At 45.2% G+C, this 27,500-nt stretch overlaps 1 protein-coding gene across 1 annotated transcript in view; it reads right to left on the reverse strand.

Annotated features, from left to right (window-relative positions):
• The window catches only part of fam222aa (family with sequence similarity 222 member Aa), a gene marked incomplete at its 3' end in the record, with an annotated part of 97,281 nt that overhangs the window by 24,203 nt on the left and 45,578 nt on the right, over positions 1-27,500 (reverse strand). The window contains exon 2 of the mRNA XM_084322398.1: positions 13,769-13,913. Coding sequence (XP_084178524.1) covers positions 13,769-13,867 — 99 coding nt within the window. The 5' untranslated portion in view covers positions 13,868-13,913. The remainder of the gene's footprint in view (positions 1-13,768; positions 13,914-27,500) is intronic.

The following is a 27,500-nucleotide window of genomic DNA, read 5'->3' on the forward strand; positions in this document are numbered from 1 at the left end:
GATAACATGTCAGATAGGGAACGCACTATGTTAGGGTGACCATATTTTGTTTTCCAAAAAAGAGGACATGCTGGCCCCAGCCTCGAGATACTTAATGATACTTTGCACAATCGAAGCAGGCATGGCCACCTTCATTTCACTATGTCTTGTGTACTGTACTGTATGTGATGAATAAACCTCTTGAATCTCTACTCAAAGTTTACTCAAAGATGCCTTTATTGTTTTAACATATGCTTGGAAACATGCACCCAGAAAAGCGGCAATTTTTTTTTTTTATACTTGAACTTGAGGACTGCATACTTTTTTGCAAAGCTTATCTTTATACATTATACTTATAGCACATGCATACGCCTGGTCTCTTTTGAAAGATAACATTCTGAAGTTACTAATGCAAAAAAGGAAAATCACTTTTAGTGCTAATGAAATAGAGTAGCATATAGGTCTGAACTTGAGTTGAACGTGAACTTGTGTACTCACATTTTTCTGCAGTGGTTGCAATATCCCAAATGTAACCACAAAACATGCGCCCAGAAAAGTGGCAATTTTTTTTTACTTGAACTTGAGGACTTTATACTTTTTTTGCAAAGCTTATCTTTATACTTTATGCTTATAGCACATGCAAAAATCACTTTTAGTGCTAATGAGTAACATAGGGCTGAACATGAGTTGAACTTGTGTACTCACGTTTTTGTGTAGTATAGTTGCAATATTCCAAAATAATATATATATTTTTTGTATAAGCTGGAAAACACCGCAAATCCATAGCCTGAAGGGACATTAACGTGTGTTGTCGGGCCTTACAAATACATTTGATTTTGATTTGATTATCAATAAGGTAGGATATCTGGAACACACAAACACACTATTTTTTAAATCACATGCCATGAAACTCTGGGACCTGGCTGAATTTAAGACTGCACAAATCATGTTTAAAGCACGAAACTGCGTGAACCACGGAGGCTTAGCTTAATAATAATAACCCATTCATTTTTCCCATGCCAAAGGAACCCCCTCTCCCTTGTTCGGCGCAGAAAAGTGACGATAAGCGCGAGAGGTCTATTGGTTTGATTGGCGACATTCATTTGCATCTTCTATTTTTAACATTTGACATAGCGGCCCAGTGTGACTGACCTAGGGGCTCACTGACGTAGAACTGGCTGTCAGGGTCACTCATCTGACACCTCTACACAACTTAGAAAACTAAGACTGCAACACACACACACACACACACACACACACACACACACACACACACACACACACACACACACACACACACACACGCACACGCACACACATGCACACAACATACCAATGGACCTCGTCAGATGAGCCGACCACACTAATTGAAGTTAAAGGTCCCGCAGAGGTGACAACATTAACATTGTGCTGTGGCCAATTTGCACCCCCTGCTCCCGGTACAGCCCACCACGCCGCTGGGGGAGACGGGCCGCGCTGAAATGCCATGAAATTGTGTTTTGAAACCTTAGAGATGCAGCGTAAACAAGCTGAGAGCTGCTATGTTCAGGGGCACAGAAGACAATCCCAATTGCCCAAGTGCCTTTGCTCTACACACCTAAAAAGAAAACAAGCTTTGTCTTCCGATAAATTAAACGTGTAATTCTAAATGGCTATGCCCGGTTTGTGCATTGCAAAACACTCGCCAAGGAGAGTTGAAGACGCACGGTGGTCTGTAGACATCAGAACTGTGATAAGAGTCCCTTTTTAGTTGCTGCCACACCAGATCCCACCACTTTTCTGGGTACCAGAAATAACCGCCCACCCCTTTATTTTTTTGTAATTTCTTTTTCTTCTTACACTTTTTTTTTTTTTTTACATAGTAGTCTCAGGCATTCTAATGGACTGGTTGTCCAGACAGAGTGTAGTTAGTTCTCTAGTTTGAAATCTAACAGGCAAGATATGTGGCCTTTTCTTTTCATTTTTTTCTAATCAGCATAAGTTCATAAATGAGATAATAACACTATTAATTATTCCGTTGTCTGTAACGACAAGGGTCTACCCTTTTTTACAGCACTGCCATAAATCCGGCCAGGAAGGAGAGAGACACCACCCTCTCTCCCGCCCTCGCCCCCCCCCCCCCCCCCCCCCCCGCTGCGGCCTCAGCTAAGAGATGGCACGGGGCGGCGTGTCATTTCCTGTGGGACAGCGGGGTCCGTGGACACTCCCCTGCCCCCCTCCAGCTCTCTGGCAGGCAGGGTGAGGGAGAGATAGTGTGTGTTGCTGCCCTGCGCCCCGGGATGCCCCCCAAATGCCAGCTCGGAGGCTTTGGAAGCGCTGGGTCTCAACCCAAAAAGAGTCCCACTGTGACCCGAGGCAGAGCAGAAACCCTCTCCCCAGAGCTGACCCCCCCCGAAGCAATAAGAACGGCTCCACACCCCCACATCCAGAGCAGAAGGCAGAGGGCAGGGGGAAGGCATTGCCCTGTGGGACGCCACCCGCCGGAAACGCTCCTCTGTGTGCCAGCACTGAGGCGCCAGCGCGGCAGAATGTGCTGCGAATGTGGCAAAGCCCCAAGATAAGGACGACGCGTAATAAAAGTAATGTTTTTATCGATAGTGTAGAATTATTATTTTATGTTAAGCAGTGGAGTATACTAACCAGAATATATGCTAATTCAAATTGGCTGTATAATGATTGTGATAAAAATGGATGCATGGGGGTACGTGTGACATGAGTGCCACAGACAGACGTCAATCATATTTCACTATAGGGAAAGGAAAAACCCTGTGACCTCTCTGTTTCCCACATAGTGTGGAATAATGACAGCCTACATGCGCACTCTGCGGAATTCCAAATGGGAGCTGGAAACGAGGTAGTTCAATCAGTGGGAAAAGGTCAAGTGCATGCAGATTCTCTCTCTCTCTCTCTCTCTCTCTCTCTCTCTCTCTCTCTCTCTCTCTCTCTCTCTCTCTCTCTCTATCCATCTCTCTCCCTCTCCATCCATCTCTCTCTCTCTCCATCCCTCTCTTTATCCAGTTCCACTTTATTCCCCCTCTCCCTCCGGGGCTTAAAGGCAATCAGGGTAAAGGTTGTTATTTCTGCTGCCACTTGTGACCACATTTAAATATTCTACAGGAAAAAGGCTCCCCCCTTTTCCTCCCTGCACATAACAGCCGTCGGGAGGCACAGTGCTGCAATTTGATACGGAAGGCCAATTCCATTGTTATGTCTGAGCACAGGCTCAGACAACAGTGCAGAGGGGCGATGGCCTGGGGGTCATTACCTGAGCATATTCTCCCGCACCGCCTGGTGCAGCTTAGGGCTGGAAGAGGCTGAGGGAGGCACACTAATGGCTCCAGCAGCTCTGCCTGCAGAGAGGCACAGGGCTGTTAGGAAAACTACAATCCCCAGGTGGACAGCATGTCATGTCCTCAGGCGGTCTGTGACAAGGCCAGGTTGTCTGTGTCCATCAGGCTGGAAGAGGTGGCCTGACATGCTGTGTGAACCTGGGATATCAGGTCCTCTGGGACTTTTCTCACCTACACCTCTCTGATTGGCTCCTCGGGCTTGCTGGGTGATGTCACGGGACCTTCTGGATGTGCGTGTGTGCGTGTGTGCGTGTGTGCGTGTGTGTGTGTGTGTGTGTGTGTGTGCTAGGAGCTAGGGCCCTACAGGATTAGCGGCTTGAGGAAACACCCAGATATTGGGCCTAGGGTCTGGTCCAATCACGGGGCAGATATGGGATTGGCAGCAATGTGTGGCTGATGAGGTCAAACCCTCTCGGGGAGCAGAATAAAGGACAAGGCAAATGTGCACAGCCATTGTGGCTCTGGAATCACAAATATGCCATATATATATATATATATATATCAGTGGAGGTTTCTCTATGACAACACGTGAAACACAAATTCACTCATAATTCATAATTATTATTAATTTACATATACCTATATATATATTAAAAAAATAATATGGAGGATTGATTGATTGACAGCCCTTGACATCCAATACACGGAGGTTGAACGATTGACAACCTTCAAAATCCAATCAGACTATGGCTCCTACGTCTGCAGCTCTGTAGCTACACAGCTGTTTCTCCCCTCGCGGGATTGATTGATTGATTGAACATTTTATTAACAGAGCACTGAGAGCAGCCACGTTCGTATCTAACATTTAGCACTTTAATAGCAACTTATTTTTCACGGCGGGACATTTGCTGAGGACCAGCACAACACACCTGTGGATATTATGATTTAACAAGTCTATCTGTCCAGGAGGATGACAACATTATTGCAGGTATAAGCAGGCAGCCTAGCAGTTTCTAGCTTGGATGATAATAACTACTAATGTTATCACGCTAGCTTGGATGCTAACTAACGTAATTAAGCTTGTCATGGTTCATGGTGAGCTGTTTGTGTTATAACGAGACAGCAAATGAATGAATGAATGAAAACTTTATTTGGGTGAATCGCTTGGGTGACTGTCTGAGTGACCACCTGTCGGGAGTCAGAATCCCAAAAATGGAACGTGTGTCACGCATCAACAGAATAGTGGATTTCGACAGCATCCTCACGCAAATGAAGGATCGATTAGATCACAAAAGACTGCTGTTTGATGATATATATATATATATATTTTATCTCAGTTGTTGTCAAACGAAAGCCTGCAGTGCTTAGCCTGGACCAGCCGAAGTGTAGTAGTTTAACTTCACTCTGGAGACAAAAGCCAAACATCAATTTGATGCAACAAGCTGGCTAGCGATGCACTATTGTTTACATTTCCCATGGGATTAATGCACGCGGCTCGAGTCGGACTCGTCACATGGAGAAGCTGCACTATTCAACGATAGATGAGATCGATCGAGATACCGTCTTTATGGGTAAGTGTCTTCTTGGCTTTAGAATGTCAGTTTGTGTAACGTTACTGTAACCGAATTGAAACCGCATCATAACTCCTACATCGACCATGTCACTTTTCAAAAGGCATGAATGAATGAAAACTTTATTTAACAGATTGCAGAATGGGTACAATATACAGTACGGCTCAATACACATAATTATTAAGGAGATGCAGACCAGATAAAGACTTTCGTCTTGTTTACATCAGGGTCCCCCATTTTCAATTCATAGTGAAATGTATCTTGTGTTATTAGGAGCCCTGCTAAAGTTGGTAGCTAACGTTATATTGATAATGTTTCAATATTATCAGGTTGATATTATTAGGTTGATAATGGTGTCAGTGTTTCAGATAGCAAGGTGGAGATCTTTGTTAACTAGTAGAGCTTTGGTTGAGAGAGATTACAGTGCTGTCTCTTAAAACTCATAAACAAGTATTGAGCAAGACAAGTTAGTCTGTTGTGTTGTGCGTATTGTATGGGAGGGATATGAGGACTGTGTGTATGTGGCACTGAATTGATGTAAACAAGACGAAAGTCTTTCTCTGGTCTGCATCCCCTTAACAATTGTGTGTATTGAGCCGTACTGTATTGTACCCATTCACATTCATTCATGTGTAGAAAGAAGAACTATAACATTCTCATTATCAAAGTGTGAGGTTTTGCCCGCTGCTCACTACCTTTTCTCTGTTTCTTTAAGCCTATACTGTTTATTTCCCTTCTATACTGTTTATTTTCCCTTCTCACTCACTCTCTCTAGCCCCCACCCTCTCGTTCCTTACCCTTAGTGGCCACACCTGTTCGATATTCTATTATCTCTCGCACCTGTGGTGGCAGGCTAATTAGTCCCCCTGTGGGCTTTAAATACCAGGGCGCTTCCCCTCGTTTTGGCGTGGGGTCGTGTTGTAAACTTGCCGAGTCATATTCTCTAAACATCTAGACTCTTTCGGGAGATCCTCTGTCTGCCTATGCTGTTCCATTCTCCGGCGTCGAGATGTTTGCTCCAGCCTTCGCCAGCTGTCGCCGTTGCCTGTGGGGGAGACTGGTCTGCGCTCCCTGTACTTCCACGGGAGGCACCCCAGCGTTCCACTGCAGACCCCCGCGCAGCTGTTCGTCCTGACGCACATCCAGACCAGCGCAGACGCTCTCCAGTCCTCAGCGCGCAACGCGCATCTTCCAAGGACGCTCGAGCTTGGCACGCTCTCCAGACCAGCGTGCAACGCGCATCTTCCAAGAACCCTCGAGCTTGGCACGCTCTCCAGACCAGCGCGCAACGCGCATCTTCCAAGGACGCTCGAGCTTGGCTCGCTCTCCAGACCAGCGCGCAACGCGCATCTTCCAAGGACGCTCGAGCTTGGCACGCTCTCCAGACCAGCGCGCAACGCGCATCTTCCAAGAACCCTCGAGCTTGGCACGCTCTCCAGACCAGCGCGCAACGCGCATCTTCTAGACCTTCGTGCTTGGCACACTCCTCCTCGCAGACGCACCCCGACGCGTCTCTCGGTTCCGGTGCGCACTCAAGCAGTGGCGCACCACTCTGTTCCCGGCTCCCCGGTGGCGATACCCTCGCCACCGCCATCGTCACCGCCACTGTTCCAGCACTCTGTTCCTCGGCTCCGACAGCGGCTACCCGGTGGACGATGCCCTCGTCACCGCCACTGTTCCAGCACTCTCTCCCTCGGCTCGGACAGCCAGCCGCCCCGGTGGCGATGCCCTCGCCCCGTTGCTGTCCCCTTACCATTACGCATACGCTGGGTGAGTTTTGATTGTGATGTCACTCACTCAGCGTAGTGCCCTTGCCCCCCGTTCCCGTTGCTGTCCCTGTACCTTTACGCATACGCTGGGTGAGTTTTGATTGTGATGTCACTCACTCAGCGTAGTGCCCTTGCCCCCGTTCCCGTTGCTGTCCCTGTACCTTTACGCATACGCTGGGTGAGTTTTGATTGTGATGTCACTCACTCAGCGTAGTGCCCTTGCCCCCGTTCCCGCTGCTGTTCCTGTACCTTTACGCATACGCCTGGTTGAGTTTAGATTGTGATGTCACTCTCCCAGCGTATTGCCTCTGTTTTTGGTTCTCACTTAGAATAGTATTTTTGGACTTTACATCTCCCCCTGTGTGTTTGTCACACGAAGATATTATTACTTTGTTCACTTTGTTTATTTGGACTGTTCTGCACCTGCTCTGTTTTTTCCCTTTTGTGCATTAACTATCTCCTCTGTCCTGCAGAGCGGCCCAGATGATTTCCACCAGTCCTCCCAGTTCCTCCCTGTTCCCCAGCCCGCCTCCGCGGGCCTCTGTTCCCCTTCTAGTTCCACCTAGTTCCTGTTCCCTAGTTCTCCCTTTCTAGTTCCACCTAGTTCCTGGTCCCAAGTTCTCCCTTTCTAGTTCCACCTAGTTCCTGTTCCCTTGTTCTCCCCTTTCTAGTTCCACCTAGTTCCTGTTCCCTAGTTCTCCCCTTTCTAGTTCCACCTAGTTCCTGGTCCCAAGTTCTCCCCTTCTAGTTCCACCTAGTTCCTTGTCCCTAGTTCCCCTAGTCCCCGTTTCTCCTTTTCCCTAGCTCTTCTAGTCCCTAGTCCTCTCTCCCTAGTTCTCCTTGTCCCTGGTTTACCTAGTCTCTAGTTCCTCTGTCCCAAGGCGTTCCCTTAACCTTCCCTTAGGTGTTCCCTTTCTTTCCCTTAGTGTTCCCTTTCCTGCCCGCCTCTTAAAGGCACCTTTCCTTCCCCTCATATTATATTCCTGTATTTGTGTTTCTCCCTTAAAGGGACAGTGCCCTTTTCCCTGTGTTTCCCTGTTGTTCAATAAATATCTGTTTCTTGGCAAACCATCATACCTGTCTTGTGTTGTGCGATTGGGGTCGGTTACAAACCATAACACAAAGACCACAGTCTTAAACACACGCACACACAAAAGATACATGGACTATTGTTATTGGAAACAAGCCACACACATGGACCCTGCACTGAACCATAATACACCTGTGATTATAGTATGCTTGTTAATTATTACACACACACACACACACACACACACACACACACACACACACACACACACACACACACACACACACACACACACACACACACACACACACACACACACACACACACACACACACACACACACACACACACACACACACACACACATGTATCAGTACTAAATACCTATATGTCCCTATGCCATAAATGTCATGTATGTTGTGTATGTCATAAATGTCTATATGAATTGAAAATGGGGGACCCTGATGGAAACAAGACAAACGTCTTTCTCAGGTCTGCATCCCCTTAACAATTGTGTGTATTGAGCCGTACTGTATTGTACCCATTCTGCAATCTGTTAAATAAAGTTTTCATTCATTCATTCATTCACACACTCTCTCTCTCTCATTCAGTTCTGTTGTGTTAATATAAACCCGCCGTGGTCTCTCTCTGTCTCTCTCTCTCATTCAGTTCTGTTGTGTTAATATAAACCCGCCGTGGTCTCTCTCTGTCTCTCTCTCTCATTCATTCATTCATTCATTCATTCATTCATTCATTCATTCATTCATTCATTCATTCATTCATTGTCCTTGTGTTACATAAAACCCATCTGTGGCCTCGTGCAGAGGAAGGTGGTAAATACATGTTAGATATTCCAATGTACAGTTTTGCATACCATTGACTCAGAATGGTCTGTGTTATTGAAATCGTCACAGCAGTATAGTTTGTTTATACTTCAGTATGACAAGTATGATATTTAAACATGGTCCCCAAAATGAATGGAAGCGAATGAGGAGCCTGACACCTGGGAGGAATGGGGGTGTTGCAGCGTTGGGGATGTTTAAAAAATATAATTTAATATATAATATAATATAATATAATAATTTGTGCTTCACCTAAAAATTTGGTCAGCAGCCTCCACTGATATATATATATATAACAATATGAGCATCAAAATGCTGACAGAATGTCACACTTCTAACAAACATAACTGTACAGTAATGCATAAAAGAACTTCTAGAAGATTGTTTCTCAACTAGTGGGTGTCGGGACCCAAAAGTGTGTCACAAAACATTCTGACAGGGTCGGGATAAAGAACAAATTAGATAGAGGAGTTATCTAATATATTTGGTGATCATACGTGATCATGACCAAGGTCTAATGTCTGGTCCTGATGCCAAAGTAGTATTTTAATATTACATTGTTATGTAAAAAGCATGTCTCGTGGAGGTTAGCTAGTCAAAGTGAATGGGACTCTTGCTATTTTTAGCTATTACAACAGCTGTAGTAAAGTAAATTAAGGGAGGCTTACATAGGCTTAAATGATGTTTATTTGTCGTATTCTGTCAATTAGTCATAATTTGTCAAATTACAAAAGCCCACAGCTCCAGTTCTCCTCAACGAGAACAAGCAGCATTATGTGTTCTGTTTACACAGTAACCGAATAGTGAAACAGGACAATCGAGAACCACTGTTTTAAGAGTCTGAAGACACACAGGGACATTGTGGAAATAGCCAGTCAGCTGAGGGGGTTTAGACTCGACATGTGGCAGAGAGGAGGTGGTGGACTCTGTGGCCTCCTGTCCAGCCTCCTCAGTGTTACTCTCCGCCGCCACACCTCCCAGTCCCCACACCCCCACTGCACTCACCCCTGCTCCCTGGGACTCAAGCCCCATGTTGGAGGGGGAAGATCAGGGTGGAAGCAGAGGTAGAAGAGGCAGGCCTGAGTGGCTGGGGTCAGTGGCGTCCCTGCAGGGCCTCTCTCTCTCTCTCTCTCTCTCTCTCTCTCTCTCTCTCTCTCTCTCTCTCTCTCTCTCTCTCTCTCTCTCTCTCTCCCTCCCTCTCTCTCTCTCTCTCTCTCTCATCTGACTGGACTGGGTGCCCTCTCTCTGGGGCACGGCGTGATGAGAGGCCCTGGCTCCCACTGCCGTCTCTGCCTTTCATGTCTCCATCTAGGGCAGCGGTAGAGAGAGACGTGGGGGGGGGGGGGGGGGGGGGTGTAGGAGGGGGCACGCTACAAATGTCACTCGTGTGGGTGGGGGGGGGATTTTGACAGGGGCTGGCACTGGAGAGTACAGCCACATACGCGGAGAGTTTGGGCAACACTGAAAGCAAGTAGCTATGATTTATAATTCAAGTAATGCTCTGCACTCCTTTTAACACCACGGTCAGAGAGAAAATATCAAAAGAGAGCCCTGTGAGGCTAATCCAATATGATATTTTTAAGGGCAGGCAGTCAATGGCTTTTTGAAAAGCCAGCTCCAATGTCTCCCCCCCCCCCACTTGTCTGTCTTTCCCCATCTCCCTCTATACCCCTCTCCTCCCCCCCCAGCCCAGACACAGAGCGGGCTGTGATAATGGAAACCTCCCGCTCTCCGCCTCCCGTTTCTCCCGCTAAGCTCTGTGCGCTCGGGGGAAATTGATTGTCTGGCGAGCCGATCTGAACGCTTCCAGCTGATGGTAGAGCCAGTTAAGTCCTTTTTTATTGAGGGTATGAGGGATTTTTAATGGGAGTCGCATCAATGAACTGTGCAGCCTCACGGCATCTGCATGCTGGGGCTTTTTCTAATACCCTGGTGCCCCCACCCCCCCCCCCCCCCCCCTCCGCACCCTCTCATCCCCCTTCCATGCCACTTCCAAGCCTGGCCTCCCCCACTGCTTTTGTGCAAAGGACAGCAAATGCAAATGGCCCAGTTCACCTCACCTCTACCGCTCTCTGCCAGGTAATCCCCTCACATGCCCTCTGTCTCTCTCTGTCTCTCTCTGTCTCTCTCTGTCTCTCTCTCTCTGTCTCTCTCTCTCTCTCTGTCTCTCTTTGTCTCTCTCCCCCTCTCTCTCTCTCTCTCTCTCTCTCTCTCTCTCTCTCTCTTAGGGCTGGGCGATATGGAAAAAAATCATATCGCGATAACGATATGATAATGTTATCATATTTCTCGATATCGATAATTATCGAATTGTTATAAGTATATTACATTTTTTTTTTTTTTTTTTTTTTTAAACAACAGATGTATGTTTATTTTGCAGCAATTCTTTGTCATTGCCGCCATCTTTAGTGTTACATCCCCTCACACTCCAGTTCTCAGGCTGCAGCTGGTTTAAAAGCGAAAGTAAACCGGCTTCTCTGCTGGCTGTGGCTCCAGGGGAGTTGAACAGTTCTGGCTCTGCTAGTTTATTTTCTATCTTTTGGCGCTTTTTTGGTGGACAAACCACCGCACATGTGCACCATGACTTGTGACTGGAGTCTAGTTCTGCTAGCACACATAGCCTACTGTGTACAGACGGTTTCAAACTGTATTTTAAATTAGAAAGCAAACAAAATAAATGGACAAGAGAAAAATAAATCTCAATTTGGTCAGTATTGTCATTTGGACAAGCAAAGCCATTACTTTAAGTTGCAGGCAAGAAAGACAAGTCTGTCCACTGTCTCTGGTTTTAAAACGGCCCTGTTGCAAAAAAAAAAAAAAAAAAAAAAAAAAATTTATTTCGATATTCGATATCGATTATTTAAAATATATCGCGATATTTATCGTTATCGTTATATCGCCCAGCCCTACTCTCTCTCTCTCTCTCTCTCTCTCTCGCCGTCTTTCTGAGGGGAGTATTATGGTAGTCAGCCTCCTGTTGAGAGCCCAGGTCACCTTACTGACACTCCCCACCCCTCTTGGTGGCGCTAACCGGGCGGCGGCTGATCAATCATGGGGGGCCCGGGCTGCGTGCCGGAGCCGAGCGTGCCCACGTTTCACCAGCCAAAGCCAACATCTGCCCCTCCGCGCCCCTTTCAGGGCCCAAACAATCGCCCCATTGAGGCCAAGCGCTGCACAATGATGAAACCCTACCCTCGCACCTCCACAGGGACAGAAAGGAGACTATTGTGCTCAAACACACTAATGTGACACATTATTATGGACCTCAAGTCAGCCACTGTGGTAATCTTTCAATCAAAGGGTTTAACAGGTGGAGGGAGAGGGGGGGGGGGGCGAAAGTGAGAGATGGGTGGGGGGGGTGGGGGGGGGGGGGGTGGCTGAGCAAGTTATAGGGAGGGCATAAAGAGAGGGGGGTAAATTGGAGTGAGGGGGAGAGAGAGAGGGGTTGGGGGGCAGTGAGCGGAAGGGCAAGTAGACACAGTTCTTTTTCTCTATTGATTCTAGCTCTGACTCCCACTGGCTGCTCCTCAATAAAAGGCCCTGAGAGGAAGCGGACTAATCCTGTAGAAATTGGAAGGAGGGAATCGATTAAGACGACCATTCTCTCTCTCTCTTTCTCCCTCTATATATCTCTCCCTCTCTCTCTGCATCTCCCAACCTTCTCTAATTCCATTTCACACAGTTTCCCTCTCTCTCCACCTCTCTCTGAAACCTCATTAGTGAACCTAGCTGAACCCCACTCAGCTATAGAGCTGCCCTCCCATCCGCATGGATCTCTCTCTCTCTCTCTCTCTCTCTCTCTCTCTCTCTCTCTCTCTCTCTCTCTCTCTCTCTCTCTCTCTCTCTCTCTCTCTCTCACACACACTAACACACAAACAAAACACAAATAACTCCATATTGTAATCAACACATAGGCAAAGCTGAATGCAGAGGTAAGGTGAGGAAGCAAGCCAGGAACGCCTGCCTAATGTACTTCTCAATTTTGAAAATGTTTCACTCTTGGGCGTGGAGTAGCGAGGCATGGTGTGGTGATGGAAATAATTCAGAAATAATAGATTTAGACTAGTTTCATTGCAAAAACAACATACTAAACACGTGCCACAGATGAAAGGAAGTATAAACGTGTTCAAATGATACACACAACGTGTCCCCTTTAAGGTTAGGGTTTAGGTAAGAGTATAGGGTTTATAAATAACCTTTTAGCTCTGCAGCTTGGCCAATACTGTGAGGACCGTAGCCAGTCACCTTGTCCCCTTTGCTCCTCTCCCCTCTGATAGTGGGCGAGACATTGAGCAGAGCGAGGTAGCTAATTGGCCGGTGAGGCATTGAGAAATGAGACCACGGTCAGCTCTTAATTTCCTCCCCCACAGCCAATCAGAGCCTCTTTAAAGCCTTTCACTGTGCAGCGTAGAGGGGCTGATACACTGAGGAAGAGGAACAGACCCCGCTACTGCTACTAAGCCCCTTTTAAGCTTAGGTAGAAACTGCTAGGTTAGTGCTCTCCTGTTCTCCATCCGCCTCCCCCTCTAATCGGCTTGAGGTAGCTAGCAGGCCTGCCATGTAAACAAAGGCCACTAAAGACGGGAGGGGAGTTCTATACGGGGAAAAGACCCTCTCTCTCTCTCCCTCCCTCGTCAGAAAGAAGAAGAAGACGCTTTCTGTTAAGGGCTAATCCCGAGGAAACTAAGGAGAAATTCACTTTACGGATGATGCCTGGCTGCTATACAGCTTTCTTTAATCCCAAGCCGGTCAGAACTAGTTCTGCCGGTTTCCTCGACACCATCTCGTCCCTTTTCACCGCTGCGTGGCAAGTCGGAGAGGGTTTTTGCGGCGTGGGAGCGAGCAGAGCAGCTGTCGTGCTTTACCAGGGCCAAGCACTGTAAATGTTTACGGACCCTCAGGGGTCAACCGGGGCCAGGGAGGCACGTTAAAACACTGTCTGCTCAGCCTGTTGCCACGACTGCACAATCAGCACGGCTAAACATCTCGCTTTCACAATGAGTAGCCAAACAACACGCCGGCCCAAGGTCTAAGTGCAGGGCGGGTGAAACTGCTTAGGATTCCTGAGAGTCGCTTCGGAAGCGTATATAGTGACAAAACAACAGCGGCCGGAAAGTCCATTTTCCTCCACTCGTTCACAAGCCGGGGGCGGAACTATCAATTTCCATCATTCAGGATGACTGATGATGACTTAAATACGAGGGACAAACACAAGCCCGCCTCTCGTTCCTTCACATTCGGGCACAAGGTCAACCTTCCCCCGACTGCCACGCCGTCCTCGCTCCACTTTTTTTAACTCACATTTTCGTCCCAGGGCTTGCGGCGGCTCCAGGGTCTTGCTGGCGGCACACACCGGGTGCTGCCTCCTCTGCAGACAGGCCAGCATGGCGAGGTGGGCACGGTACTACAGCCGGGGGACTGCTGCGGTCAACCTACAGCGGAGAGGGAGAGAGAGAGAGAGGGAGAGAGAGAGAGAGAGAGAGAGAGAGAGAGAGAGAGAGAGAGGGAGAGAGAGAGAGAGAGAGAGAATGTGAGTGGAGCCGGATGATTAGGGGCCAAAGCTCCATTGGGCATCGTGTCCGGTGAGCCGGCAGGGATGAACCACACTCCTCACACACCCAGGACTTAATTGGGGAAGCATGCCTACAGCTGCCCGCCTCTCTCCAGGCGCCGCGCGCTGAATGATAAACGCACACCTGCACCGCGGCGGGCCCCCGGTTCAGAGCACAGTCCGGCCCAGTCAGTCAGTCACTCCGCGGCTTCAAAGAGCACATCCACACATCCGCTCCACATCGACCGTGGTGGTGGTGGTGGTGGTGGTGGTGTGTATATATACGAGACTGCCCCGCGGAAAACAAACACCACACACAGGAGGAGAGGAAGCGCTCCCCAACACTCCCAGGCACATTCCTTTCCAGGGCAGTGTGTAGTATGTGGTGGTGATTGATGGCGTTATCTATGGACAGGGGAAAAAATGGTAATGCTGAGAAAACAGCAGTGTGTCTGCTCCGACTTAACATGCGACAGCTCTGGGAGACCGACAGGAGGGGCCTGGGGGAGCGAGATGTGTCTGGATGTATGTGTAGCTGTGTGTGCTCTGCCGTATGCCACTGTGTGTGTGTGTGTGTGTGTGTGTGTGTGTGTGTGTGTGTGTGTGTGTGTGTGTGTGTGTGTGTGTGTGTGTGTGTGTGTGTGTGTGTGTGTGTGTGTGTGTGTGTGTGTGTGTGTGTGTGTGTGTGTGTGTGTGTGTGCGTGTGTAAATGCTGATGGGTTGGGAGGTGGAGAGTGCCAGCCGTACATCAGGGCTAGTGACGGCACTAATCAATCTCCCCCTAGGCCATAAATCTCCAGCTCTACACCCTCTCTCTTTCCTTCTGCACCCCCCCCCCCCCCCCCCTTCTCTCTGGAAGACCAGAGATGGGGGCGCTGCCAGCTTCCTCTCAAAAAGCCCATCAGAGAGCCAGGGTGGAGAGACACAGGACACATAGTCGGAAACAAAAAAAATACAATGTCCTCGGTGAGACCCGGGCACACACACACACACCACGTCTCCTTCTGTCAAGTCTCACCGGTTTAAACCAGAGACATGTATCCCCCATTTAACTACACTGAGTATGACACAGAGGATATCATTCATCAGAAACATACCAGTGTCACATAGCACAGCCGGTGACTGATTGCAAGTTCTCGTGGTAGAATTACAAAGCCAGGGAGCATGAGTGTGTGTGCAGCCATTTAGCTGTGTGAAGTATCCAGATCTGCGGTTATTTTAGTTCACTTTGCTCACTTAACGAAATACTGTTAAAAAAATAAAAAAAAGCGGGGGGGGGGGGAAAGCACTTACTGTTTCTCTGTATATATCAAAGTGAATGAGAAGCCTAAGCTTACCCAAAAAGCTCCCTGTCTCTTGTCTTAAGGCATTGCTGCTTTTATCCTGCGTCTGTGTGTGTGTGTGTGTGTGTGTGTGTGTGTGTGTGTGTGTGTGTGTGTGTGTTAGATTTCTCCCGTCCAGAACGCGTCGATATGAAACACTATCGTTTCCATCTGGGCCAGTCTCCTCTCAAACAAAGAGCACGGGAGAATATTTCATCTCTGCTGTCAGCGACAGTGTCTCCTGCCGTGACGCGCGGCAGATTATTGAAAAATGATTTCTCATGCGCCCGTCAGAGCGCTGTCCCCTGTTATTTATTTTCCACAGTGAATCACTAAATGAACATTTAGCCACCTGCCATCAGTCCATTACTTAGTTTTATAGATTATCATTTTAGATAGATAGATCGCTTATTTGTCCCCGTGGGGAAATTGCTTTGCGGCACAATTGCGAGGCGTTTCATCACGGCGTCACGGAAGTCACCGACAGACGTACCCCGTACTAGGGCTGACCTCGACTAGTCGAATAGTAGACTACTCGATCGAAAGGAGCCGTAGTCGACTGCCAATCTCTTAGTTGAATGCATTTTGTTTGGGCTGTGGGGGGTGCTTAATGTTAAGTTAAATCAGACATTAATGGCTGTGGGGGGTGCTTAATGTCTGATTTAAGTTCAAGTATCTGCAAATTTTGGCCAATCAAAGTCGACTATACAAATCCTTAGTCGGGGACAGGCCTACTCCGTACACATACCACACACACCTTGCAACGAATTAAGAGTAAAGAGAGAGAAAAAAGAGAGAACGGGGGGCAACTCATGTCTAGACCAGCTGGACCTCCTTTGTGACCAGGAAGGTCAAAGTGCACGGGAGATAAGGTGCTGGTGCATTACCTGTTTAAAACACAATGGTTTGTGGAACAAATGAAAACCTGGATGTATTTCTGGTGACAAAAGAGGGGCGATATCGTCACCCAGATGGCAACCATTCAAACGAGGAGGCGAGAGGCTCTGGTGGTCACCCCAACACCATGTTGTTTTTCCTTATTCGTCGCTCTGTCTCTGTAGACGGGCTCGATACTTGGTAACGTATCAGTTTACTGGCCATGTGAACGTCTGTTTCTGTGCATCAGTAGCATTGCCAAAAAACTTTCAATAAATGCACAGTAAAACATTGAGAATTTTGTGATGGATGTTAAAAGACAATTTCTTTAAAAAAGAAAAGTACATTCTTTGCTGTGTCTTGGTGCTCATGAGGTCAGTCCATGGGTTCCATTTAAGCTGATGGTGGAGCACAAAGCCAAGGTATTTGTGATCTGTTACAGATTGTATTGTATCTGAGAGGATAGCAGATGGCAGACATTTCCTTTGTTTTAGATTAGTGTTAATGAAAGAAAACAATTACTATGATCAGGGAGTTCAACGGTATCTCATAAAGCACCACTTGTGTGGGGACAACAATAACACCAAAAACAGATTACCAGAGAAAACTATTATTGTATAACACTATGCAAGCACTACATTAAACAACCATTACATAAACCAATGTCTCAGAGGGATCAGTGGTGAAAAAAGGGTTTCAAATGTGGAAAACATTAACGTAAAACGTGTTATGTGTTACCTTTGCGTTTCAAAGTGATTCTCTCAAAAAGAGGAAAGATTCATCTCTTAATGAAGTAACGCAGTACAAATGATAAAAGGTTAAGCATTCAGGCAGGTAGTTCTTTTATTTCCATATGGTTAATACCATTCCCTGCCTGCTTTTGCCAACACAGCGATTTATATTGAACTGTGAACTACATTCTCTGCATACAAAAATAATTCAAAGAAAAACTTGTATTCAACAAAAAGGCTTTTCTTCTCCTTAAGGCTGAGTTCATGGCAGGATGCAAGGCTTCTCTTCCTTGTGTTTGCCTGTTCATGAGGAACGGTTCGAGCGCTTCAGTCGTTTGTGCTTTCCTCCAGGGTTAACTTAGAAGGACGAACACAAACGGAAACCGGCAAATGATTTCACCTCAAACTGAGGACTACATGAATAACTTTCTATCTGTATGCAGCTTTAAATTATCCAATTTGACCCTGGTGACCCCTGGAGCTCATACACTGCGGGCATGTGCATATTACTATCTTCATTATTACCGTAATAAACTTTTACTGGGATTCTTGTAAATCATCATTTATGCAGTATATATCATCCTTCCACTGAGGAGAGGGAGAAGGAGCGGTGACTACATTAAATATATTGTCTTTCAATAGCTGAATGTAGAAAATGCCTAGTACTGGTACTTGAATATAGAAACCTGCATATTATGGTTGATAAAAGTGGGATAAATTAGCTTTTATGTTGTTATTAACATTTGAATAGGTTAATAATACTAATACTTCTGTCAACACTACAGTCAACAAAGCTATGTCACCTCAATAGTGGTTTCAATGTTTTAGTTTTCTGAACATAATAAAACATCATCTTAAACTAGATTAGTTTGAGCTGAAATGAGAATTTCTGAGCTTGGTACCAGAAAATAAATTATAATAAAAATAAATAATACTTGATGCAGGACTGTAACCGTATATCAACATAATACCATGGTAACTAATAAGAAACATGTTTCATGGTTGGGAATGTTACTGTATTACAGTAGTACAGTATGCTAAAGCTACAAAGTCCATCCACTATCAGTGGTTTATATACTAGCAGGGTTAGAACCAAGTCCTTATTATATATATATATATTAATATATTAATATTTATTAATTATATTAGAGTATTATATTCAGATTTGAAGTCCTCTGTGCGTGTGAATGGCAACATTTCTACTCCCTTCAGCCTACAACGGGGAGTAAGGCAGGGTTGCAGTCTTTCTCCTCTACTGTACGATATTTCAATAGAAGTGCTGGCCCAATTGATAAGGGAGGAGGTGAATATCAGGGGAGTGAACGTGGGAGGGGAAGAACATAAGATTTCATTGCATGCGGACGATGTCCTCCTGTACCTATCCGACCCAGTGAGGTCGATTCCATGCCTTATGAGTAAAATTAAAACATTTGGTTATTACTCTGGATACAAAATTAACATAGACAAAACAGAGGCACTGGCTATTGGGGGGAACATTTCTCAACAGGCCAGATCCCTCTTCCCTTTTAAATGGCCAAGCACTGGTATTAAATATTTAGGCATTACCATAACACCCACATTTGACCAATTGTATAAAGCCAACTACACAAGGTGTATCAATAAGATCAGAGAGGACGTGGATAGATGGACTGTTCTGCCTCTTTCCTTGATAGGGAGGGTGGAATGAATGAATGAATGAAAACTTTATTTAACAGATTGCAGAATGGGTACAATACAGTACGGCTCAATACACACAATTGTTAAGGGGATGCAGACCTGAGAAAGACGTTTGTCTTGTTTCCATCAGGGTCCCCCATTTTCAATTCATATAGACATTTATGACATACACAACATACATGACATTTATGGCATAGGGACATATAGGTATTTAGTACTGATACATTTGTGACATAAACGGTATTCAAATATACAGTACTGTTACCCCTAGATCCTGACAGAGTATATACATATGATGGGGAGGGGACTGTACATTAGGAGGGGGTGGGTGGGTGGGATAGAAATATACATACGGCGGGGAGGGAATATATACATGCGGTGGGGAGGAGACTGTCTATTAGGAGGTGGTGGGGGTTTTGGGCATTTACGGTGGCCAGTTTCGAATTGCAGCCTCCCGTAGGTGCTCTTTAAGAGCGGTTTTGAATGTGGGTAGGGATTCACATTCCTTTACAGCTTTGGGTAGGGCGTTCATTGATGTGGCATAATTGTGAAACGTGTTTAGTCCCTTGTTTGAGCCGAATCTGGGTTTAACATGATTTGTTGAGCTTCCTCTGGTGTAGTGGTTGTGGTATTCACTGACCTTTGGGAAGTATTTTGACATGTACATGGGTACCTTAGTCGTATAGTGTATCTTGTAGACCAGGCCCATTGCAAGTTGCTGTACTCTGTCGTCTACTCTAAGCCATCCTAGGTTGTCAAAGTGGGCAGGGGTGAGGTGGGTTCTGGGGGTAAGGTCAAGTAGTAGTCTGACCAGTTTGTTTTGTGATGTTTGTAATTTTGTTTTAAGCGCCTTTGAGGTGCTTTGGTACCATGAGGTGCACGCATAGTCGTAGTACCCTTGAATGAGTGCTCCTGCCAGAGTCTTCAGGGTATTCTTGTTTACCAAAGAGGAGATCCGGTACAAGAATCTAGTTCGTTGGTTGACTTTTTTTATTACATTGGATGCCATTTTGTCACAGGAAAGATTTGCCTCTAGGATGGAACCCAGGTAGGTAATTTCATCTTTCCTTGTGACAATATTGTCACCCACTGCAACTGAGAAGCCGTCGGTCTTGCTGAGTTTGTTATTTGAACCGAAGAGAATGATTTTAAAACTCCATCCCAGGACTCACCTTACACAGACACATTTTAACAGCCTCAAATGGCTCAGGGTTGAGGAGAGGGTCTCTCAAATAAAACTCAACATAACACATAGGATACTCGGGAATACTGTCCCTCAGTACCTCAGTGGATATTTTAACATGGTAAGGGATGTACACGGACACGCCACCAGGGGGAGCCCTACAGACATCGTCCCAGTGAGATGCAATAGGAAAATAGGCCAAAACCATTCCTATATAAATGGTAAATGGTAAATGGCTTTTTTATATAGCGCTTTTATCCAAAGCGCTTTACAATTTGTTACTTACATATTACCCATTCACACACCGACGGTGGTGGCTACCATGCAAGGTGCCAACCTGCTCATCGGGAGCAATTAGGGGTTAAGTGTCTTGCTCAAGGACACATCGACACGCTGCCCAGGAGCGGGAATCGAACCGGGAACCTCCGGATTGCCAGACGACTGCTCTACCTCCTGAGCCACTTCAGCAGCAGTACAATGGAATAGCCTACCAATGGAGTTGAAGACCATACTCCACTTTTAAATGAGCTATAAAGAGGTGGATCATAAGTAGCAGAAGCTGGGAGTAGTGAACAAAGGGTTTTTAATGTGTTGTTCCTTTTTTATTTTTTTATTGTCTATAAAATGGAATATTATTGTATGTATTTTTTTGTTTTTATACCACACATCCTGACATACAGACACTACAAACACCCACGTCCACACCAGCGTTTCCGTTAGCCGGTAATTACCGGTATTTGACCGGCAAAATCTGTTGAAGTCCGACATATTTAATCTCTCCGGTCTTAATGTCCGGTGAAAATAATTCCCTCTAAGCACAATTTGATTATTTGAATTGTATTAAAATAGGCTAAAATTAAATAGCCTATGCGATGAACAAAACAATCATTACATTTGTTTCATCGTTGCTTCTAATAATGACAACGACGTTGTCAGCGAGAGCTTAGTGCTGGGTTTGCGAATGCATGTGCAGCTGCAGAGCCGGAGCAGCAGCGGCACAGTGCAGTACTCCAATTCAGCCATTGGCAATTCAGCTGTTGGGTGGGGGGCGCTGCTGAGCGGTCCCCAGATAGAGCCAGAAAACAGCCAGAAAACAGCTGAATCTGCTGCTCTGCATCGACATACTCTCGCAAATAAGTAATTGGGAGGTGGAGAGAGAGAGAGTCGTCACGCAAACCCACGATAATGTTGCCGTCTCTCTCTGCCAAATTTCTCAGTTCTTCGCTTGATATAATTAATACAAATGTCCAATATAACAGAATTCGTTAGCTCATAAAAATGTGATTATAACAGACTGCTGTTTATTAATGTCGGGCGACTGCCCACAGACACCTATTTGATTTAAAGTCGGCAGCAGCACGGAGTCTCGGGACTTATTTGGAATATAATGACTATACGCAAAAGTAGCCTAGTTTTAAGTAAAAATATTATAAATCTACATGCCTTGATGATGTCATTCTTTTGTTTTGTTGTCATTCTTTTGCCTATCAATTGTTTTTAAGCTCAATAAACTCTGACCGGAATTTCTCTCATTTGACACTGAGGCCGGCAACAATTTTTTCTAACGGAAACCCTGGTCCACACACCAGTACATAAATCCACTGACACCAATGATGAAGGACCACAATGGAAACAAGCCTATGGCTTTATTGTGTTTTATGAAATCCTATTGGTAAATGGAGAAAATGTATACCTGTTTCATATTGTGATCAAATGTATATGTGTGATTTTCCATTCTAAACCAATAAACTATTCAATCAATCAAAAAGACTCTGTTTTGCCCATGTGTAATGATAGTTTGTTATCAGCGAGCCATATGCAGATTTTGCCTAGTTCCGAGCTGAGGGTTTTTTCAACCTGCAACTTGTTCTTGTCAGAGACCAGCAGGGCTGAGTCGTCCGCAAACAGGAACAAGTTGCAGTCACAGGCTGACGACATGTCATTTGCATAAATTAGGAAGAGTAGCGGTCCTAGTATGCTTCCTTGTGGAACACCACAGCTCACTGTGAGGGGGGGGGGATAGAGTACCGTTTACCTCTACCATCTGTTCTCTCCCCTCCAGATAGGATTGCATCCAGCTCACTGATAAGCTATCAAAACCAATTGCTTTTAGCTTGTCAATCAGAATGGAGTGATTGACAGTGTCGAAGGCCTTTTGTAGGTCCAGCATGACCATGCCGCAGTATTTGCCCGTGTCCACCTCTTGTTTGATGTGGTCGTTCAAATAGAGGAGGCATGTGTCAGTGGAGTGGGACGTTCTGAAGCCAGATTGGAATTCGTAGATTAGATTTTTTTCCGCCAGGTACTTTTCGACCTGTTCGTAGACTATTTTCTCCATGACTTCCGAGATGGAGGTAAGAATAGAAACAGGGCGGTAGTTGCCTGGGTCTAATTTGCTGCCCTTTTTGTGCAGAGGGGTCACTCTCGCAATTTTGAAGTCCTTGGGGACGTGTTCCTGTTTTATAGAGAAGTTTATTATGTGTGTGATGACTGGGGTGATGGCGGCTGCTGCGTCTCTGAGGAATTTGGAGGGGATGTTGTCATGGCCAGTGGCCTTGTTAGGTTGGAGGGCGCTCAATTTTTTGAGTACCTCATCGGTTGTTACCATTTCAAGTTTGAAGTCGTCTTTGTGGACCCCTAGGTTTTTGTAGTATGCTACTATGTGTTCTACCCCATAATGCCCTGAGTGGGAGGGTAGTTTGTTTACCAGTGTTGTGGCTATGTTTGTGAAGAAGATGTTTAAGTAATTGGCTACATCCAGCTTGTCTGTGATGAGCGTGTTGTCCGTCTTTATGTTTATGTTTGAGAATCTGGTTTTAAGTTTTTTACTGCAGCCTAGTTGATTATTGAGTAATTTCCAAAGTTTGCGGGGTTTGTTTTTGTTTTCCTCAGTTTTGTCGTTGATGAAATTTCTTTTTGCGGTTCTGATCATGGTTTTTACGTCATTTCTTAGTCTGTTTCTTTGAATTTTTTGTTCAACCACGTGGGCTTGGAGTTCACTGTTTGAGCTTTTGGAAAGCTTTGTCTGACTTTTATGAAGTTCAGAGCATTTTTTGTCTCTGGTTTTCATAGCGGCCAGTATTTCAGTGTGCATCCATGGCTCAGCGCAATTTTTAACCCTGGTGGTTCTTATGGGTGCCATGTTGTTGAGTATTGCTGTGAATTTGGTTTTGAATCCAAACCATGTTTCTTCAACCTGTGTACCACTGAGTTCATCTGACCAGTCCAAGCTCCCCAGTTCTAGGTTAAAGGCCTCTCTAGAGTAAGTTTTGAGGTCTCTAGATGTGACTGTTTTGTTACAGCCGGCCTTCTGTTTTAGCTTTTTGCGGGTACAGAAAATCATATAATGATCACTTAACCTGCATGCTATCACCCCTTTATTGGAGATCATGGACTTGTCAGAGGTCAAAATGAGGTCAATGGTGGTTTGTGTCGAATCACATACCCTTGTGGGTTGGGTGATTAGCTGGCTGAAACCGTGCAGATCAGAAAATCTACTGAAGGCCTTGAAGACGGGTGCAGTGCTGCTTTACGCAGCATATCCGTGTTCCAGTCCCCAATGAGAATTTTTTCTACCCCCTCCACCCCAGCTAAACACCCATCAAGTGTGTCATAAAAGCCACTCTGTTCTGGCGGTCTATAGATTGTGCCTACTAGTACTGGTTTCGCCCTGTCTAATAAGATTTCAATCCAAACAGTTTCAATTTCGTCATGGTTAAGGTCAGTACGGTTGATGTATTTGGTATCTTTGTGTATATACACACACAGGGCACGAAACTAGAGCCCGCCAAGCGCCATTGGCGGGCAGATTTTACGTTTGACGAGTGAGACTGAGAGGTCTGTCCGCCATGTGGCGGGCAATCAAATAGTCATGTGAAAACCAATCAAAAACATGATCCAATTCTTAGCGCAGTTCTCACTCGCTGTCTCAGCACAGACATGCAGCGCACTGCTCCTCCTACTCCTCCTGCCCCTCCCGCACCTGTTTCTGTATGCTGCATGTAAACAGAGGCTATTGCCTCGGACAGTCACCGTGACGTTAGTCTAGTCAGTGGGACCTCCGTGAGCTAACGTTAGCTACCGTTACAAAATGACCCAGTCAACTATTTACTTTTAGTTTAATACATGAGGCATTGTGTAACGTTATCCAGCCGGCTAGCTACTGATAGCTCCTGATATCAACAAATGCTCCAGCAATAGTCTAGTGCATAATACCTCCGTTGGCTAGGTAGCTCACGTTAGCTCACGCTAGCTCACTAGTCACTACGAAATGTCCCAGTAAACTAAATAGTTCACTAAGGCGTTGTCTTAACGTTATCTAGCAGTAGCTACAGATAGCTCCTGATATCAATGTCTTATAACATGCGTATTCGAGCCCCTGGCTTCCATCGCATGAGGACATGCTGAATAGGGTCCAGCTGCAGCGCCGGAGAATCCTTGCATGCTGAATGTAAAGTATAGGGTCCAGCTGCAGCGCCGGAGAATCCTTGCTGGAGCTGGAGGCTACTCGAGTATACACACAGACAGTGGAGCTGTTTGCAGATAGCGAGCATTTTGACTTGTTGCATGGTGGCGATGTCTCGCAGATAATACAACTACAAGTATGATTATATAATATATATATTTTATAAAAAAAAAGAAATAAAAAATAATTTGGCTGGTAAGAAATATGCTTGGCGGGTAGATTTGTCCCATCTACCCGCCACTGGCCGGTGAGTCAAAAAGTTAATTTCGTGCCCTGTACACACAGATGCCACCTCCATACTGGTTTCTATCCCTCCTGACTATTGAGTAGTTTTCAATTTCAATCTCTGGATCCTGTACAGATGAGAATCTGGTTTTAAGATGAAATAATCAGAATGAACATACTCCCTAGACTACTGTATCCGTTTCAAATGCTGCCCATCCCAATTGATAACCCCACTTTTAACTTACTAAATCGATTACTCTCACGTTTAATATGGCAGGGGAAATTACCTAGAGTGCGTTTCAAAACATTACAGCTGGCCAAAACTGCTGGCGGTTTTGCCCTCCCTAACCTCAAATATTATTTTTGGGCTGCTCAACTTAGACCCTTGCACACCTGGATTACAGATGATTTGTCATCAAGATGGTTAAAAATGGAAAAAGACTTATCTACACAGAAACAACTTACTACCTTATTATTCTCTGGACATAATATAAGGGAGGACTCAATAGGTGTGTGGTCCAGATTGCCTGTAGCTGTTCCGCAACCGTTCCTACTTCCGGGGTAGGCCTGATTGGCCCCGACAGGCACGTGACCCGCCGCGGCCACGCCCCGCGGCAGCCCCAGGAGCAAGCGCGCTACTGCTGGAGTTCGCTTCGCCTTTCACATCGCTGCCGTTGGCGAAAGCAGGATGAGAGCAGGATGAGAGGCGAGAGCGTAGATTTCGCTGTGTATCATTTAATCATTTAACATTTGAAAGGCATACATTGTTGTCATACAGAAGTACAGAATACTTTTATCCAAAATGCGTCTTACTGTTACACTGTTAGAGACTGTGCAGTGCACGGCTTTAGTCTCACTCGAGTGAGGAAGACCGCTGGTTCTCCAACATACAGCCCGCTGGTTCTCCAACATACAGCGGTGTGCTCTGCAGCGATGTGAAAGGCGAAGCGAACTCCAGCAGTAGCGCGCTTGCTCCAGCAGTCGCCCCGCGGCAGCCCCAGGAGCAAGGTAGTCTTGGGGTTATCATAGATTCAGAACTGAACTTCAATTCTCATATTAGCAAAGTGACGAAAACATCGTTCTTCCATCTCAGAAATATAGCAAAAGTACGACCATTTATTAATCAGAACGATGCTGAGAAGCTAATTCATGCATTCATATCTAGCCGGTTAGACTACTGTAATGCACTTTTCACAGGTCTCCCTAAGAAAACCACAGAGAGGCTTCAGCTAATCCAAAACTCTGCAGCCCGACTGCTAACTAGAACCAAAAGGAGAGAGCACATTAGTCCAGTCTTAGCTGCTTTACACTGGCTTCCTGTAACATTTAGAATTGACTTTAAGGTCCTTCTCCTTACATACAAAGCTCTAAATGGACAGGGACCTAGCTACATCGCCAACACTCTAATAAATTACACACCAGCAAGAACACTGCGATCATCAGCTGCTGGACTACTAGAGGCTCCCAGAAGCAGTCAAAAGAGGATCGGTAATGCAGCCTTTATCAACTATGCCCCAAAACTATGGAACAAACTACCACAAAACATCAGGGAAGCCAACTCGCTAGACATCTTTAAAAGACAGCTTAAAACCTATCTCTTTGCTCAGGCATTTCACTGATAGATATCTGCTACCACCTAGTGGCAAGAGGAAACAGCAGGGATATCCTGACACAACTTGTATTTACCTGCACTATTCTTACCCTGCCAGAATTGAAGAAACAAAATATGATGGTAAAAAAAACTATGGAGTACTCTGAATCAAATCAAGGGTAGAGACAAAATGGGTAAAATACCATCATTTATTGAATCAGGGGATGGTTTCATCACTAAACCCTTGGATATTGCAAATTATTTCAATAACTATTTCACAAATAAAGTAAATACTATAAGAGACAACATGCCACCTGTAAAGGGTAACTTATCAGATTCAATTATAAAAAGTCAGATCATGAAGGACAAAGAATGTGAATTTGAATTTTTGCTCACAAATATTTCAGAAATTGAAAAGCTATTGTCTGAATTGAAATGTAACAAACCCTCTGGTCACTACAATCTGGACAGTAGACTTGTGAAGCTATCAGCTGTAAGTATTGCTGGTCCGATATGTCATTTTTGAGTCTTAAGGAAGGAATTTATCCGCAAATATGGTAAATAAGGTCACTCCTCTACCAAAAAAAATAGAAAAGAATCATTCACTGGACCAAATAGTAGGCCAATCAGTATTTTACCTGTTTTAGGTATACTTATGGAATGAATTGCATTCAAACAAATTCATAATTACTTCTCCCTTAATAACCTAAATTCTGACTTTCAACATGCTTACAAACCAGGCTATTCAACATGCACAGCACTTACACAATTGGCTGATGATTGGCTAAGAAATATTGACTGTAAATTATTAGTTGGTATAGTACTGTTAGATTTTAGCGCAGCTTTTGATCTCATTGATCATGAACTGCTGCTTACAAAACTAGCTGATTACGGTTTCAAACACTCAGCTACTAACTGGATGAAAAGTTATTTATTCATGAGACAACAATGTGTCCTGTTTAATGGAACTTTATCAAGCTTTAAAACGCTACAATGTGGCATTCTTCAAGGAAGTTGCCTTGGACCATTATTATATTCAATATTTGTAAATGATATGCCACAAATTTAAGAAATGTAAGCAGTTCCATTTATGCAGATGACACTACAATATATGCTTAGGCAAGCAAAGTGAGTTAATGCAGATTTCTGAATGGGTCACGGTAAATAAGCTGAAACTAAATGCATCCAAAACAAAATGTCTAATTATTTGTTCAAAGCATGCTCAGAGAGTGAATCACAGATTAAATATTTCTTTGCAGGGTGCAGATATTGAGTAAGTTAAGGAGGCCAGATTGCTTGGAGTTATAATAGATGAAACACTCTCTTGGTCAACTCACATTAACAATATTGTAACAAAAATGTATTTCAATTATTAGACGGAATGCCTATTTTTTAACA

Source organism: Notolepis coatsorum (assembly GCF_963971535.1).
Source record: "Notolepis coatsorum genome assembly, chromosome: 10".
Lineage (NCBI taxonomy): Eukaryota > Metazoa > Chordata > Actinopteri > Aulopiformes > Paralepididae > Notolepis > Notolepis coatsorum.